This window comes from Theobroma cacao, chromosome 4, assembly GCF_000208745.1.
Source record: "Theobroma cacao cultivar B97-61/B2 chromosome 4, Criollo_cocoa_genome_V2, whole genome shotgun sequence".
NCBI lineage: Eukaryota > Viridiplantae > Streptophyta > Magnoliopsida > Malvales > Malvaceae > Theobroma > Theobroma cacao.
This window is the reverse complement of record NC_030853.1, coordinates 18,088,364-18,108,233: the sequence shown is the minus strand read 5'-3', so window position 1 is coordinate 18,108,233 and position 19,870 is coordinate 18,088,364. Positions and strand designations below refer to the sequence as shown.

General features: G+C 37.1%; 1 protein-coding gene across 1 annotated transcript; it reads right to left on the bottom strand.

Annotated features, from left to right (window-relative positions):
• LOC18601724 (receptor-like protein kinase FERONIA) lies at positions 12,731-15,312 on the bottom strand. The gene has a single exon (XM_007032770.2). The coding sequence runs from the start codon at positions 15,284-15,286 to the stop codon at positions 12,863-12,865; it is 2,424 nt and encodes an 807-aa protein (XP_007032832.2). The 5' UTR covers positions 15,287-15,312; the 3' UTR covers positions 12,731-12,862.

Here is a 19,870-nt window from a genome sequence, read left to right as displayed (position 1 = left end):
TTAAGAGAACATGCTTCGGGCACATGATGGATGTCAAAGCAGACAATAGTTTATTCTGTGTCAGTCTCGTGCACAATCTAATGCTGCACAGAATCAACGAACTTGACACCACGGAGGCAGAGTTATGGTTCGCAATAGGAAAAACGAAGGCTCTTTTTTCTAAGAAGAAGCTTTGTATGGTGACAGGACTAAAGTTTGGTCCCCTACCAGCCTTCATTGTCAATCCCTACGAGGCCCTCCCTAGAGGAATTCACCTACGATATTGGGGACCTGAGAAGGAGGTGAAGATCCAACAAGTTTTAGAAATGTTCAAGAGAGGGCAGTTTCAGCAAGAGGGAGACGCGAGCAAGATAGCCCTCGTCTTGATCTTGACCAATGTTTTATTCGGTCAAGACTACAGACGATCTGTGGTTCCATGGTTGTTGTCGCTGGTCGAGAACATGGACGAGTGGAATGCATTCCCACGGGGCACATACGTGTGGAGTTTGACCGTGAATTACTTGCTGAGGCGTTTCGAGCCTCTTGCTGCGGGCGAAGCAGATAAGAAGCACTACCACCTCTACGGATTCATATGGGCGTTTCATGTAGTCTGCCATAGCCTAATGTTTATCATTATCATTGTTGTTTTCGCATAAGAATTTGAGGTGAGTAAAAATGTTACACAATTGATGTGCAGTTTTGGGCGTTTGAAGCAATACCTAAAATCAGAAGTTTGTTGGGAAGGCAGCGGCAGTCCGGATAAGTTTGGCCAAGAATGCTTAAATGGCAATGTGACGAGAGGCCTACAAGCTTCCACACCAATATTACAAGTTTGGAGAGAGAAGGCAAGGTGAGTAAAAAAACCATATTTTTTTAATTCTATTAAATTTTATTTTTATTGTCATAAGGTAGCGAGGGTTATACCTAATGTCAATGTATGTTTTGGTGCAATTGTGGGCAGTGAGGACGTTGGAGCCAACGACAGAAGAGATGTTGACCGCATACTGGGTAGACATTGAGGTCAATATCTTTGAGGGGCAGCAATACATTCCATTATGGAAGTTGGAGGGTTGCCCAGAATTCGGTCCCCAGCAAAAGAGGAAAATAATGGATCGTAAAGGGAAAAGTCTAGTACGAGGAGCCGTTAAGCGGAGACGTACCGCGGACGAAGAGGTCTATTCTAATTTTGGTGTTGCTGAGGCACCTCATTCTCCTCCTGCAACTGTTCATGGTGCTTCTCTTGCTGCTCATCATGCTGCTACTCCTACTGCTCCTCCTCCTACTTTTGCTGATGCCCTTCCTCTTGTTTCAGGTGTTGCCCCTAATGTTGAGCTGCGCAATCGGGCGCTGCGTTCGTAAATGACTACGAGCATTAAGCGAGAGTTGCAAAAGATGGGGACACAGTGGAAGAAAGATGTCCAGTCATTGCAGACGAATATGCAGATGCAGATGCAGTCAATGCAGTTGGAGATCTAGTAGTCAATGCAGTTGGAGATCCAGCGGGCGATGTAGATGCAGATGCAGTCAATGCAGTTGGAGATCCAGCGGGTGATGCAGATGCAGACGCAGTCATTGCATGAGCATATCTAGCACTCACTGCAAGGGCTGGAAGATTGGATTGTCGGTCGACTAATCGACTGTTTTAAGGTATGAAGTTTTATGTTATTCATCGCGTGAGTTATAACATGTACGGTGTATACACTGTTCTAATGTGTTTAATTTTTTTGATCGTTTAGGGTCGAATTTCACTTCTCGGTAGCCCGATTGAACATCATCCTGCTCCTATCCCATCTCCGGTAGAGGCAGCCCAGCATTTTCAGCCCACACTTTGTCCAGAGGCTCCACTTCCTTTGTTTGAGGTTGAAGAGGGACTTCATCCTGCGAGTAGTGGAACTACAACTTTCGCGCGTCTTGCTCCTGTCCTAACTCTAATAGAGGCCCCCCCGCATGGTGAGATCACACTTTCTGCTGAGGCTCTACCTCCACTTGAGCCCGAAGATACACGTGTGATCTTGGCCAGCAAATACCTTCGAAGCCCATACGTTAACCAGCTATTAGTCCAGCGCAAAGCGAAGGACGATTTGAAGGACAAATATGAGTCCTTCCTGAAAAACGACTAAGCTAGGTAAAATGAAAACAGTAGACCATATTAGGGTTAATGGTTCTAGGGTATTTATGACATACATAGACCTTTTGACATGGGTATTATTATGTAGAAATTGTGAGAAATGACCTTCATAGTAAGGTAACTTCACTATAATTTTAATTTAACTTTATTTTAAATATGTAGGGTTAACATTCTGGGCATCGAAGGGCAGAAGGACCTTGATTTTTTTCGACGATTGGAGATGTCGACAGAGTTGATGGACACCCAACAGATTGATGCATGCATTGGTGTGTTGTGTAAGCAGGTGCGTGAGCACCATCCACAACACTACAAGCAGAGAATATGCATCGTTGACACCACATTCTATGTAAGTATATTATATTTTACTAAGTTGTAATTATTCAAATGTATGGAGTTTAGGGTTACTTAATTACATCTAACTATTGTGCATAACGTAATTGACAGCTTATTTTGCTCCATCTGAGCGAAGAAATGCGACCTTCCCCCACCGAGAAAACATTCAAGCCGAGTGAGGCAGTTTTACCAAACGATGTGCTTGCCTATGCAAGTGGTGGGAGACCTTTGTGGGGTTTGCCATGGCATGAGGTTGACTCAATTCTCGTACCGTGCTTTTTTGATGGCCATTGGGTGGTAGGACACGTTAACTTGCTGAAATAGACTATGATGTTAGTGGACTCATCGTACAGTAAAAAAAAAACACTGAAGTCCGACTTGCGTGATATGCAGATGAGTCCACTAACATCATTGTTTCCCATTATATGCCACAAGGAGAGGTACTTTGTCAGCTCGCGCCGTCAAAAGCGAGCTTTGACAAGGATGAAATATATGTTAAATGAGAAACCCCGATACAACAAGATTCACACAGTTATGGGGATTGGGTTATAGCCTCGTTGCAGTGGTTGCTAGGCTCAGAGGATTAGATGCTGAAGGCAAATGCCATAGAGGGCATTTGATCAAAGTTTGCCCTTGAGATTTTTGCCAATAGCTTAAGTTGTTTAATTTTTTAATTTGTTTATTCTTTTTCAATCAGTAAATAACATTAACATTATTCTGTATCATTTCCATATTATTTTTTGTTGTATCATTTACATATTATTCTTTGTTGTATCATTTACATATTATTCTTTGTATTCATTCATGTGATAAGCATACGGGTCCAATAAGAACGACATTGTTTTTTTTCTTATTCATATCGTAAAGTCTGTTAGTATTTTACACAATTTACATGACAACGTTCATTCGTTTGCATATGCCATCCCCCCTTACTTCTTTACTTTACAGCCTATATGACATGTTTAATTGCATTGCGTGACATAGGGTTGTAAGCAGTTGCTATTGATTTGCGTGAATGGTGGGAATGGAATCGTGTCACCAGTTGATATTGATTAGCAAGAGTATTTGTTATGGAGTCACACGAGTACTAAATGTTGAATCACGTCGGTAGTTAATATGGAATCGCGTCAGCAGTTGATATTGATTCGTGAAAGTATTTGTTATGGAGTCACGCGAGTACTAAATGTTGAATCACGTCGGTAGTTAATATGGAATCGCATCACCAGTTGATATTGATTTGCGGGAGTATTTGTTATGGAGTCACGTGAGTACTAAATTTTGAATTATGTCGGTAGTTAATATGGAATCGTATCACTAATCCACATGCAATCGTGTGAGTAGTAAATATGGATCGTGCGAACCGTTAAGATTTATAATCGCGTGAGTATTTGATATTGACTTTCGTTAGTAGTAAATATGGAGTGGCGTTACTAATTAATATAGAAGCGCGTGACATGACTTTTTTGTGGAATCGCATCACTCGTTGATATTGACTCATGTGAGTAATATATGTGGAGTGGCATTGCTAGTTATTATGGAATGGCGTGAGTAGAAAAATGGAGTCGTGTAACTGGATATTATAGAATTGCGTTACTAGTTGATGTGGAGTCGCGTGAGTAGTATATATGGAGTGGCGTTACGAATTCTTATTGAATCGCGTGACTAGATGATATGGGATCGCGTGACTAGTTGAGCTTGCATCATGTGACTCACCTATTGTGTGTCATGTTCTTCGAATAAGGGTAAGCCAATTATCATGGACAATATCAAACCATAACTCAACCCCAAGCACCATCATAAAAAAATATCGAGTTGAACACCCTAAACCCTCAACCAGATGAAAGTTAAAGCACATGTTGAGGAAATTTAAAGAAAACAAAATACCACAAGTCAATTATGAGAAATACAAACTACAGTATCCATAATCCAGTTATACAAACAACTCTCAAATATGAATGTTCATCTGGTATGGTTGACTCAGACAGAACCAATGACAACTGACTTCCTTTTTCTCTGAGATTAATGTTAGAGAAATTCATTTGAGGACAGTCAATTCTACTGCTCTTCTGCTGCCCGAATAGCTGTATCTATTCTTTGCATTAGAATATTCTCAACATTCTGTATCCTCAATTCCAATGCCTGCATTGTAACAGTTTGATTACTGAGTTTCTCATCAATCCTCAAAAGCATATTATACATCACATCATTAGAAATAGGAACTTTAGACAGTTGTCTGGATGGAGTATCATGGGCAGGATGAACTGGGCTACCTTCCACAGAGTTTAATGGCTCATCAAGACTCAAGTCATATCCCCTTTTCAAGAGCCATCAAAAAGAGAGAGTACGAGGCCTGCGACTGGTCTAATAAGCTAGATACCTATTACTCCATATCCCTTTCTTCTTAACTAGAGCCGATATGATGTTCCCGTATGGAAGGGTCGTCTTTTCTCGCATGGCAACTTCTCTCATTCTCATGATCATATATTCTGCAATATTAACACCAAACTGGCTTCCAATTATTTCCATCATCCACAGATCCTTAGCGCTAACATTTCTTAAACGACTGATCCTTCCCTGTAATGTGGATGCCAGAAAATTATGTACTAGCCTATTTGGTGCAAAATTCAAATGACGAGTAGAACATGACTTTGTGGTGTATGGTTCTCTTCTGCCTGTCACTTGGGCCCACATGCAGGACGGGTCATATGATGAAGGAGGTTTGTATTGTCTGTGTGTATACTCCATTTTTAGGAGCTTCCCAATATCAAAGGGAGTCACTGTAAACTTTATTCCTCCCAAAAACACGTTCAAAACAAAGGGTCAAAATCTCTAGGAGTTTTAAATTCATTTTCACTCTGGAGAATGCTAGAGTGAAATTCCCTAACAAGAGTCGGGCTATAATCAAAATATGGAAAGGTACTTAGACCCTTAAGTTTACCCATGTCGAAAAACGAAAATAAGTCACCCTTAAGGTATATGTTTTCTTTTAAGCTTTCCTAATCTACCACTTTCCCTCACGATATCATGGCATTCTCTATTACCTAATACCTACCACCATGTGATATGTCCTTAAACTGTAAGGGAGAGCACAAATCATTACCTGGTTCAATTGATAGACCAATCGATGCGGCAGGCAGTTGAAGATCTATTTTTTTTTATAATTGGGGGAAGGGGGATTTGAACCCTGTTCTTTAGGCAAGGGAATAATGCACCAACCAATGAGCCAAATGCTTGGGTGCCAGTTGAAGATCTAGTTTCCATTTCTTCCTTGATCGTAGGCTAGAGTATTCATCATCACCCATACTTTGGTCACTATCGCCATGGATATTGGGTATGCTCGAAGATGAGGCCATTGCTTAAGACAGTGCAGGACGGTTCAGCTTTTGTGGTTCAACTTTTCTTTACCCTTAAACTAAGTTTGGAACAGTTGGAAGATGAAACTGCAGCTATCGATAGATATTGGGAAGATTGGAATATGAAAGAAATAATTGGAAGCTATCTTATGCCCTTTATGTTTTTTAATTACAATGGTCGACATTAGAACAACTATTATGATTATTATACATCATTTTGTGGGCAAAAATATGATGCAGGATGCCAAAATCAATCACGTAAATATTATTAAATATTTTGTGCTTTATTTAATGGTTTACAAAGAAAAACAAATTATTAAGGAGTACAATGAATTTGATGATCCAATAAATGGGCTAAGTATTGTAATTGGAATTTGATGATCCAACTATGCAATGGCATTTTTGTAAATAAGGGAAACTGTAGTCAACTATAGGATAAATATCTAATTTTTTCCAGCACTTTCTCCTCACTTTCAGCAGTTTCTTTTTCTTCTTCCCATCTTTCTTCCTCAATAAACTTTTTTCATATTGCATGGAAGCCATCCCTTGAAACCTCCATAACTTTCTCAAAGTAACTTCAATTCTCATGCTTTGGTACACTTTTTTAAACCTCCATAACTTTCATAAGATTTTTTGTGTTCTTTCACTTTTTCACCTCAAAGATCCTCAAAAGTCTTTCCTCAATACTTTTCTCACTAGCTGGATGTTGAATAACGAAAATAAATCACCCTCAAGCTTTCCTTAGCTTTAGTGGTTCAACTTCTCTTCACCCTTAAACTAAGTTTGGAACGGTTCGAAGATGAAACGACAACTATCGATATATTTTTAAGTGGAAATTATGGGAAATAACCTTCGTAGTAAGGTGACTTTAAAAACGCCTTATAATATATCTTCTTGCTCAGAAGTAAACATGTATAATCTTTGTGTTGTAGCAGTGTTCATTGCAGCTATACTGGAATCATCATTCATGAGTTCAGCTGACTTCAAAAGACGATTCTTCTTACTAGCATTTGAAGCCCAACGACGTGAGCCCCTACACTGTCACGTGACTGATACTGTTTTTCACTTTGAGTGCTACCCAAACCATTTGGTGTATTCCAGCCATTTGAACTTGCTGGTTGATTTGACTCATTAAAAGAGCCCCAACCTTTATAACATTTTGGTGACTTTTATTGTTCCCAGCCACTAGATTTGGAAGAATCGTCCAAGGTTTTCGAAGAAATGACATCTTTTGTTCCCCAACTAGACCGTGGCAGTGCATCACTAGCATAAGGTTTTTTACATTCTTCCTCTATTGTTCCCCAACTAGTTCCACCGTCCCTTCCATTGGACTTGCAAGTTTTGTCATCCATACGGACATCTTGTGTATCTAACTTTTCATTCCTCAACCAGACAGTTCAGTTTGCTCTTTCATACAAGTTCCATCCACTTTGAGAGAGACATCTTGTGTTTTAGATTTGCTTGTCCCTCAGTCACCGCACTCAGTTTGCTTCGTTGTACTGGTCACAATTGCTGCAACATTTTGTGTTTTAGATTTGCTTGTCCCTCAATCACAGTAGTCATTTTGCTTCGTTGTTCTGGTCATAGCTGCTGCAACATCATATGTTACAAATATCATCTGTAGACTTTGTCAAACTTAAGTTGAAATAGTATCATTGAATGCAAATATCAATGGCCAGTTCGAAACAATCCTTAACAACTGACGTCTGAAGGGCCACTATCTTCAAATACGACACCTATAACGTTATTAGAGTTTGTAGTCCACATTGGACAGCGATTTCGTATGTGCCCAAGTTGTCTGCAAATTGCACATGCCTTGGGTTGTCGTCGTCTAGCCATCGACTAAGCAGATGATGTTTCCCCGTTTGTCGATGGAGCTACAAACGGAGTTTGGCAATTTTGTTTAGTATGACCATAGCTCTTGCATTATGAACATCTACGTCGTTCGCTGCCTTCCCTAGCTGATGGAATCCTTTTCCTCCTAGGTCTTCCTGCTTGACTTCGCCAACCTGGTGGCAAAACGATAATTTGTTGAACGTCATTGGGGATGTCCCACTCACTGGGATGCCTAACCAAGTGAATGGGAATCGCATATCCCTTTGCCCAAGATCGAGTCTTGTAATAGTCCGAGCAGAATTCAATGGCTACACGTTTGCACTTACTACCAAGGCAATGAAATCACAGTTGGCGAACAATGTAAAAATTCAATTCATCATGCACAATATAACAAAACATGATTGCTCATAACTTATTGCCGCCATGGCATGCGTGCAGGGGAGTAGATCGGACTGAAACTCACCACATGAACATTCCTTGATGGAGAGGTTCACCACTCTGTCCTTACTCCAGCCTATAACTTGAAACTCCATCCAATCGATTGTTTGTATGGAAAAGTGACATGCTTCATTGAACCATTTGTTCAACAGATTGGTAGCCCAAGGGCTGAGAGGCATGGTCAAATTTAATGCCTCATTGTGCCGGTCATGGAACCAAAGTTAAAACATGCCTCTGATGCACTCGATAAACACTGTTATTGGCATTTTTCTTGCATGCCTTAGGCAGGAGTTAATACACTCCGCAGTGTTGGATGTCATTAGCTTGTATCACTTTACTGGTGACTGTGCACATGCCCATCTCTTAGGGCCTAATCTCATAAGGCTGTCATAAGCAGGTTTGCAAAGCTGTTTTAGCTGATTCATATGTCTGTCAAAATCGACGACCCTATAGCAAATGGCGATCATGGTGAAAATTGCTGCAACATCTTCGCGCTTTAACCTGTTTTTAACGTTTTTCCCTAAGTGGTAATTGCATAGACCGTGATGAGCGTCCTTGTACACTTTCTCAACTGCATTCTTAATGCCAAGTTGCTGATCAGAAATGAACATTGCATTTTTAGGACAACCAATCGCACAACGTAATTGGTTAAGAAACCACGACCAAGACTCTTCATCTTCGACGTGGTCAATGCCAAATGCAAGTGGATATATCTGCTCATTCATATCTTTGCATACCGCCACAAACAGAATACCCTTGAATCTGTCTTTCAGATGTGTGGCATCGATAGCCACTACAGGCCGTATTACAGCACTGAACCCCCGAATACATGACCTGAATGCCCAGAAACAATATTTGAATCGTTGTTCCCCATCAGTAGCGACACACAGGACAATATTGGGATTTTCACATTCCAACATATGGAAATATGAGGGGAGGAGTTAGAATGACTCTTCCGGTAGACTAAACACAAGACTCTTCGTATACTCCTTTGCTTGCTAGGCCATACCATATAGGCATTGCAATCCCCACTTGCGATTAATCTCTTCCATTATTTCCTTTGGTCTCAATGAGGTTACACAATTTCCTTGCACCCTGTTGGAGATAAGCTCACCAATTACCCTCGCGCTCGCAGTTTGGTACCCATATTGCAAACCATCGACAGTACATGTGTGTACCTTCTGCAATGTCTGAAGTTGCCAATATTCTCCCTCAAGCAACTTCGTTGCACGTAAACCAAACATGCATGCCTTATCCTTACAACCAACCTCAAAACGAGCGTGACATGACTTTTTAACTCTAAACTCAAAATGCTCTTTTAGTGCCAACATGCTCAAAGCTCTTTTCAATTCAGCCTTCGATGGAAACACTTTTTTGCTATATAAGTGGTCTTCCATTGATCTAGATTCCTCACTCTCAACTGTTTGGAAGGATATCATATCTAGCTCGGGAATAATCCATTGACGATATACCCTTGTATTTACCCTCTCTTGATCACTGTCATCCGGCGAATAAATGTCGTTCTCAAGTGCAATGGCATTCCCGTAAATAGGGTCTGCACCCTCAACATCTTCTAATTCAATTGTTCTGCCATGGTCTTCCAACTCAACCTCTTCTAACACAACAGTTGTGGTATGACCTGTACTGCCATCTGCATGATTGCAATCAGGAATGTCGGTCTGCTCAACCCTGTCGTCTATTGAACGGTCTTCATGTCTGCCAAAGTAATCATCTTCACAGTCATCACGTAACTCATCATTTCGATCCGCCGTGTCGTCCTCTTCAACATCATCTTCAATCTGATCATATATGCATTGGCGCTTTTGATCCACTCCCATGGAAACAGAGGCTGAAGATATGCATTGGTGCAGCGCGAGGATTACATTACCTTAATGCTGGCGCAAAACGTGCAGTAATTCACTGCAACATCAATAGTAGCAATATTCTTTTGGATCAAGAATGAGGCTCCAAGCTCTCTGACTTTGGGTATTCCATGTTTGGTCCCCTTGGCATGTCAAATGCTTTAAGACAAATTGAGCAGGACCTTACTGGTACTGAAACTACTGAAGGCTATATTGGTGAGGAACAGTTTCAGAATCTTCTTGTGATGGACGAATTTGACGTTTACTCCTTTGGTATTCTTTTGTTTGAAGTACTTTGTGGTGGATAGGTAATAGTTCCACTTTATCTGATTTTCAAATGCATCGAAAACGAGACCATTTATCGTATCATTAATCTGTATCTGAAAGGAAAAATACCTCTAGAATGTTTCAGGAAATTCATGGAGATAACTTATAGTTGTATTGGCAAGAAGGGAAATGAACAGCTTGAGATGGGTGAAGTGCAGGTAATGCTAAAGCATGTGTTGGAGCTGCAACACAAAGCAGACTCTGAAATGAAAAGTATAAATCCTCATGCTGAATGTGTGTACCCAGAAGCATCATTTCAAACATCTGTTGACTATGCCATTCCTGATTTTTATTTAGGAGGTGGAGGTGTCAGATTATCACTTTAATTCACGGTATTGATGGAGACTTATTCGAACGAGATATAGCAGTCTAAGCCCTATTCTTATGAAAATTTTCAATCTAATGGTTAGGTTTCATAACCTCATTTGTTGTTACAATCTTGGGAATTTTTTTCCTTTCCTTCTTCCTTTCTATCCTCTTTACGAAACGAGTCCTTAGGAAAAAACACAAGTACTACAACAGCTAAGGAATTAAGTTGCTATATAAATGTGATCTTGCTTGTTTCTTCTTTGTCTCGGTTCACGGGTTTAAGAACCTGATTGTCCGACAAGTGAAAGAATCATCATTAATCTTTTTTTAAAAACGTGATTGACTATTTAATTAAATTTATCATTTTTAATGAAATCCTAAACTTGCCTTAAATTTATTGAAAAGATAAGATTCAATCTATGAAATAGGATTGGGTTCGAGAGCACAATTACGCATAAGGAAGATATTAGGATCTTGAGATGCTAGTTCAAAAAATAATACCAATTAATCATGTGCTATGTTTTTCTAACTTTGACAAATGATCTTTAATTTCATATTAGTATAACGGTCAAATAAACTTCTAAATTATTCAAAAAAATTTCAATAAGTTCTTATTTTTTTAATACATTCTATTAAATCTTTACACTTTTATGAGTCAAATAAGCCTTTATGACTAATGATTGATTAATTGTTATTAGTAAAAATATCACTTGTCATTTTATATCAACATGGCACTGACATGGAATTGATGTGGAGGATAAAAAAGGCTATATGTTTATATTATCATATTAAATTAGCATGTCAATTATGATATGTCAGTATGTAATATTAATGCCACGCGGTATAAAATGACAAATGACATTTTGTCTACGTCAATCACTAATTATAAAGACTTATTTGACTTAAAATAAAAATATAAGGACTTATTTGACTCAAAATAAAAATATAAGAACTTGATTACATGCAATAAAAGAATAAGGGTTTATTTGAATTTTTCTAAATAATTTAGGGATTTTTTTATAAATATTATGCCTTTCATATTTAATTATGTTTCCGTATATAATTATTCTTGTCTTATTTTCTTTCTTTTTTTTGTTATTCCATTATTTAAATATTGAAGGTTTTCAATAGGCCTTCCCAACACCTCTAGTGGAGCCTAAGGAAATTTCTCTCACAAGAGTATTCAAGAATTTTAAAAAATTTTAAAATAAAAAAATATATGATGCATATAAATAAATATGATAATGCAATTTTATAAATTATCAATAATTTTAAATACAACTTATTCTTTTTATTCTATATATTTTTAATTATTTATAATTAATTCAATTTGTGAAAAATCATTGGACAAACCCAACACTACTTTTGATAGGGGCCCATGGTTATTTTTCACTGGCGAAAATTAAGGAAAATTGTAGGTTATAACTTTTCTAAAATCTCCTTGTTAGGAAAATTTTCTAAATATTACATTATAGTGTTCAATTTTCTGAATTAAAGATTTTTATTTTCATCATACTTATTACTTGTTCACTTTTTAAAATAACTTGGTAAAGTTTAACCCTGCACATAATAAAAAAATTCAATAGGCGACATGTAAATAGGCTAGAAAAATATACCAAGTAAGTAAGCCGACTTCTTTTTGGAATTGGGCTTGCAAAAGTCCCAAGTCTAGTAAAGTAAGCTGTTGTGCCTAATTAAATAGCATAAGTACTAAGGTTTGCATGGTTGATAATTAGCCATGTTGCTAGTCAAGACAACCAATCAATCAATTCAATTTATTGTGGGAGGAGGACTTTGGTATTTGTTGCTGACCTCCAATCAAACATTTGATTCCAGATGGGAAAATCAAGCAGTCATTTTCCTAATGTCCAAGCTCCTGCTCATTTTTTATTTAGACTAACTACAGATGATTTGCATGATGTTGGTCCCCAAATGAATTATTAGAAAGAACAATGAAAGAATATTTTTCTTTTCGTGGAAAATGAATTGCTTCTTTTATGTGTGCATTTAAATAAGAATGTTAACAATTACATTAAACATTATAGTAATTGCAATTAGTAAACAAAAGAATCTAAAAGCTAATGATTCTAAGAACTATTATTGATCTATTACTTTTATTTCTTAACGAAATTCATTTCTTAAACCTAAATAGAAACTATGTAGACTTGTTTGAATTCTATTTTTTAATTTAATTAGTCAAGGCTTGAAAGACAGATGCAAAGTAAAGAAAACCGAAAACAAAGTAGAGATGAGTGGAAACAATAAAAAAGACAGACGAAAAGTAAAGAAAACCAAAACTACACAACTTCATCAATGGTTTGGGCCTGAATTCTATCACCAACTTGGACTGTCTGTTTTGCTTCCGCGGTTTCTTGCAACTGCAGTGCAAACTCGAGCATCCCCCCCACATCACTCATCGTTGGCCGTTCAAGTCCCACTTGACGTAGGCAGTTTTCTGCAATCTCAGCATACACTCTTAGACACTCTGGTGCAATTTTACCTTGCAAGTAAGGGTCAATGATTTGTTCAATGGTTTCATTCTCCACACATTTGAGAGCCCAACCGGCTAGACCTATTTGCTCATCTTCCAATTTTATATCCACTGCGGGTCTAGCACACAATACTTCAAATAGCACCACCCCAAATGAGTACACGTCCGACTTCTCTGTTAATTGCAGCCTTCGGTAATACTCTGGATCCATGTACCCGAAAGTACCCTTCACCATAGTTGTGATTGGAACATTGGCCATGAAAATTGGACCCACTTTCGACAACCCAAAATCCGAGACTTTAGCTACCCATTTCTCATCCAACAAAATATTGGTAGTCTTGACATCACGGTGAATGATTCTCTGAACTGCACCTGAATGAAGGTAGTCTAATCCACGAGCAGCACCAATGCAGATTTGCAACCTTTGCTTCCATGGGAGAGGGATTTTGTCATTGTTGTAGAGGTGATCACAAAGGGTTCCATTGACCATATAATCATAAACAAGAATCATCTCGTTGTTATCATTACAATAACCTATTAGTGAAACAAGGTTAATGTATCGAAGCTGAGAGAGCATCTCAATCTCTGTCCAAAACTCATTTTCACCTTGATGGGACATCGAATTGAGTCGCTTAATTGCCACCTCATGTTGTAGACCCTGAATGTGACCCTTGTATACATTGCCAAAGCCACCACGTCCTATAACGAGAGCATCGTCGAAGTTGTTTGTTGCGGTGAGGATGTCAGCAAGTGAAAAGTGCGTGCATCGCATGCCTTTTGACAAAGGTGAAACTTTTCTTCTTTTTGAGGATTTTGTTATGCACAGAAGATGTTTCCTTTGCCAGAAAATATAGGAAAATAGAAGAAAGAGTGATGCGATGCTGCCCGTTGTAGCTCCGATGATGGCCTTAAAGTTTCTCCTCTTCTTTGAGTGCTTTAGCTCAGGCACTGGCGATATGTGAACCACTTCTACTTCAGGGTTTGGTGCCGCAAGACTACCATCTGTTTTGTTCAACCTGAAAATCTCTAAACCATTCAAGATAGCATCTATAAATAATGGATGACTTTGGGTGGAGGGGTGTATTGCAACCCATAAATCTTGTGTACTTGGACTGCCATGTGGTGCCCACACAACATAGTCTATGTACACTGGAACGCCATTACCACCACTAACGGCGATCACATCCATACCTGCCTCAGCTGTTTGATTATTAATGAAGATGTTGAATACACGTTGATTTGGCATTGTTACATCCGGTTCAGTCTCGCAAAAATGAAGCCTGACAAGGTAGTAAAATCCAGAATCAACAGGACAAAGCCAGGTAAGATTGTAATTCAAGTTAATACTTGGAGTAGGACCCATTGTACGAGAGGTTTTGTATACAACTTCTGGTGCAGTATAAGCCGGAGTGGCCAGGGTGTATTTTATTGTAGCTTCAGGCTGAAAAGGGGTAACTCCTGATGCTGCTCCAAAGATATAGTCCACATCTCCATGCCATGTTCTGAACATCCCTGTATCGTCTATATTTGAAACATCTCCTCCGCCAACATTTAGCCGATACGCAGTTTCTAGAGCAGTGTTGTTATCAAGCTCGAAAAAATAGTTGGTGCCTACTAAGCGATGAGAGCCATATTTCTGGACTGTATAGAGGTTGGTAGGCATGGAAACGACTTCTATGCCATTCACAAAAGCAAAAGAATATGGCGATGGGCTAAAGGTGACATGTAGCATCTTATTGTTACTAACAGGGACGACAAATTCTTTGATAATGAAGACTTTTGGGGGACTAGTAGCAGAAACTAAATAGGCACTGAAGTTGCGCAAGAGAGTGTAATTATTAGCAGTGACGGAGAAGAAGGAAGTGGTTATATCAAGGCCAGGATATTCATTTGGGTAGAAGTAGAGACGAAGAAACTTCGGGCCAGGTGAAACAGGGAATTTGTATGTGAATTTGCCATGAAAAATACGAGCTGTCATGTAAGGCACTTCAGTAACAGAGGGTTCAAGATCGGAGGCTTTGGATGCAAATGAAGAGGCTTTAGAGATAGAGGAGGAATATTTGTAATCAGCATCGCCAACCCAGTTCCGACCATCCAAAGATGTAGTGTTCGATGACGTACCACAATTCAAGAGTATGTGGTCAGCAGGAGTATAAGGAGCTGAATTTGTAAAGGGAGCTGAAGAGAAAAAAATGAGGAGGAAAACAGTAGAGACGAGTATGGTTAGCATTGTGAAGTCTAGTGTTATGTGAAAGGTAGAAGCTACAACTTATATATAGCTAACTAAATAGCTTGAAAAGTTTTGTGCTATGCTTTAAGGACCAATACTAAAACTGGATAGCAACAAGCAGACAACTCTGCACTGCAGATTCCAGCTAAGGCTTGAACACGGTTTTTAAGTACAACTCCAAACGGATTGTAAAATATAAAAATAAAAATAAAAAATCGTAAATCATCAATCAAAAAAATATTGCGAACATGTAATAAATAGGGTGAAAATGCGCTAATTTTACGAAGCAGATAAAATGTTTTGGTTTTATTTACTATGACTTATTTTGTTTCTTTAATTGTTTCTAAAACTTGTGTCTTCTACTTTTATAGAAAGTCGGAGTTTTATTTTTTTAATTAATTTTTTCACAAGAAACTACTCCGTCAAGGCTGATTTTTTTTTCAAATATTAACTCTGTTATCATTTTGATTATTTTGTTTCCGTGTGAACTTGACTTGTTTGTTATGTTATTAATTTTGTTGAAAAGTTGTCATTCCATTCACATTAAGTATTTGTAAGAAAATTCTACTAATGGGGTTAGCCTAGTCATTTTCACTTTCAAATTCCAGTTGGCCTGATAATTACAAACGAGGGTCTTATTAACATTGCCAATTGACTTTGATCTTCTAACAGTATGCATATTGACCCGGGTCTTCTCATGAGTTCCTTCCCTGTTTATTTTCCTTCTCCCCAACCCAAATTTTATTACAATAACATTTACTACTATTTTCAACCAAAAAGATCAAGCTGTCATCACCTTTCTACTTTCTACTTTCTACTTTCTAGGCTCAAGGTCCACTTCATCTTCAAATGCAACACATGTTTATATACAATAAAATATACAACATTACCCAATCTCTTACTGAACCAACTTACAAATTTCCTTTCCGAATTTATACTTTTCTTCAAAGCTAGATGTTCTATGTCAATATGAATCTTCTACCACCATGATTCAAGACTCGTTATGGCATTCTAATTGTTGGATTAATAATAATATTCACTTTTTTAAAAAAATATTATATATATACTTAAAATATTTTATTCTAATTTAACTAGAATATCTTAATTGTATTGTGTAAATATAAGATATTAATAATTATAGAGGTAAAAATGAACACGAAACTATTAATTAAATGTGAACCATACTTAGTAATTAGTAGTCTCTTTTACAAAAAATACAAAATAGTGCCTAATGGAAACTATATTTATCTCCCTGAAAACATAATTTTTTTGATGCTAGATATTTTTGGTCATCCATTTCCTAATTCAAAATCATAAGATCGATAGACTATATTTTTAGTTTTTACAGGCTTAATTTATTTTTCTTTTGTTGATTTATTATATTATTTTGGCAGCTTCTCGGAAATTACATTAGCTTACCAAATGATTCTCTTCTTTTCGCTTTTGCTTTGAAACTTATGCGCAATGACTTGGTCTTCTCAATTATGCATGCGATGACAATTTGAAGTCCCTCAAATCAGGATGAACATAAGTCCAAGTCAGAAAACATATGTCGACGAATGCCATCCATGCTTTTTGTATTTGTTTGTCTTTTTCTCCTTCTTTTCTACTTTGCTTTCTCTTTTTCTTTGTGGAATTTGGATCTCATTGATCTCGATCCAAACGACTTTTATAACGTGCTTTCTTGGGAAAAAGAAGAGTTTTCTCTACGAATTTGCTACCTAGTATTAAGGGGCTGTAACTTGGTATATAAACAAGTGTATTTTTTTTAAAGATTAAACACCAAAACATCATTATAATATGCTTTCAACAAATTGCATGTGCCAAGCCCATCATAATATAACTACCTTCCTAATACCTCCTATACATGTAGGAATAGCCTCGTTAAAAACCTTTTCATGAAAAAATCCAGTTGGATAAAAACCATGAGGAAGGAAAAAAGAGTACCATTCCATGTACATATTTCTATTAAACAAAACATTCTTCTAACTTCACCAGCTCAACCAATAAACACTACTGTAGAAGAGAAAAATTATGAGCCAATTACGTGCTGTCACGTGGACATGATGATGTCATAACTATGTAATTAATTATAAAATAATTAATTTATTGGTTAGATTATTTTAAGGACACATAGTTGAACCAACTCACTTATGTGTCATATAATTATCCCTTAAGATAATTTGAAGATAATATTTATTTTAGACCAATTAAAATTTAATTATTACTCATCCAATTTATCTTTAAATAAATCAGGGTAATTTAGAGATAATATTCATATTTTGACCAAACAAAATTTAATTATTGATCATTTAATTTGTCTCTAATAATTATATTAATTTAGAGATAAAAGTCCAATTGGATTATTTAATTTATCTCTAAATAAATTAAGATAATTTAGAGATAACGCCTATCTTTGGCCAATCAAAATTCAAGTACTCAAAGTCTGGCCAATCAACTTTCAATGAGTCATCATAATTTATCTCTAAATAAATTAAAATAATTTAGAGATAATTTAAAGAGATTATGTTCTTATCAAAGTCTCCCACCTAGCATTGTAAATAGGGGGCTCTTTCAAGCCATTTTCATTCATTCGGAAGCATTCAAAGATTGGGAGGCATTCGAAGATTGAGAGCATTTCAGAGATCAAGAAAAGTAGAAGATTTTTGAAGTGAAGATCGAGCGGCTTCAAAGTTCGTAGTGAAGATCAAATGGCAACGAAGTTCATGATCAAGCGGCAACGAAGTTCGTGATCAAGATATCAAACGAAGTTCATGATCAAGATATCAAGTGTTCGTGATTAAGATCAAGTCGTGAATACCCTTGAAGCGAAGATCAAGCAAGTTTGTGATCAAGATTAAGTCTAAGTTTGTGACTCTTGAAGACGAAGTTAAGAAATTAATCAGAGGAATTTCCAAAGATTATAACTCACATCATCAAATATTTGGATTTGTCTTATAATTTTCAAGTCAAGAAATTTCGATGAGAAATTTGTGTGTACAACTACATTTGAGATAAATCTTATAATATTATGCTTCTTACTTGACCTGACAACTCCCTGGTAGTATTCCACAATAAATCATCTTCATTTAACAATTTTGCATACTATGCTACTAAGTGAGCAACCCTATTTGCATCTCTTGGGAATGGCCGATAAAAGTTCAAGAAAGCCTTTCCATATAAACTATGCAATTTTCCACCATGTGTCCAGCATTACCATTACAGCTTTTATTCTGCACCCAATGGACGATTTGTTGGCAATCCATTTCAACTTCATGCACTCTAACTCCTCTTTGATAGCAAATGTGTAATGCCCTGACTAATGCTTTTAGTTCAGCTTCATTCACATTAAAATAATGGGAAAAATTTTTTGTTCTAGCTATAATAGTCTCCCCATCTTGATTTCTAAATAGTAAGCCCACCCCAACTTTTGCTTTGCCATTCACCTGAAAAACTACTGCAATTATGTTCAACTTAGTTCCATTGGGTTTACTCCAATTTCTTATTCTATCATTTGCTCCAACCACATTTAGCCTGTTAGACGAATTGGCATTACGAAATTGCCTTACCATATCATATCCTAATTCCACCACAATTGCAAGATCAGTTCAGGTTTTCTTAAAAACCAAGTTAGTTCTAGCCTTCCAAATGGACCACATCACACATAATATTTCTTCTATTTCTGTCTTCTCAATTGTATCTAATAACCTTTGAATTTAGTCCTTAATAGAAGAAAAGTAGATCATTATATCTTTAACACCCCAACGCGATGTACCCCAAACCACTCTTGCAAAATGACAAGTACATAAGCAGTGAAAGTGTGAGACCCTGTCAAGCTCGATTAAAAGACGGTATTGTACCGAGTAGTACAACTAAGTTAAATCGAGCCTTGAACTAGTTCAAATAGAAATTCTAAGAGGAATTTGAAAATTTTAAAACCCACAAATGGGCTTAGAATAGTGATTTGGAGTTCAAGGTTCAGTTTGGAGTCCATCAAAAAATTGACCAATTAGGGACAAAACGGTCATTTTATCATTTGATGATAAAATGGAGATTTTTAGCCAAGATTTGATCACATTTGACCAAGAAAAATTATATGAAATATAATTATGATTATTTAAGTATAAAATGATGTTTAGCAGTGAAAAATTGTGATTCCTGATATTTATGGAGCACAAGGGTAAAATGGTAATTTTACCACTAGAGGACTAAACGGAAAATTTTTTTCAAACAATTTTTGCCCCATTTGGTTAATATTGATCAATATTAGTGTTATTTTAGGTTGAAAAGTAGAAATAATGAGATTCTGGTACATTTCGGAGTATAGGGGCAAAATCGTAATTTTTCGTCTTAGGGGAAAATCGGTAAATTTTTTGCCCCAGCACTTGTCAAGACCAAGGGATTTTAATTGTGGTAGGATTGGATAAATACCAGAATATTTGTGGTGGAAAATTAAGAAGAAAAAGTCAAAAAGTTAAAAATTGGGCCAATAAGCATGTGACACATGGCATGCTTGATTATTTTATTATTTTCTATAGAAATCAGCCCATTAAATCCCCAATTCCCTCACCATATTCGGCCTAG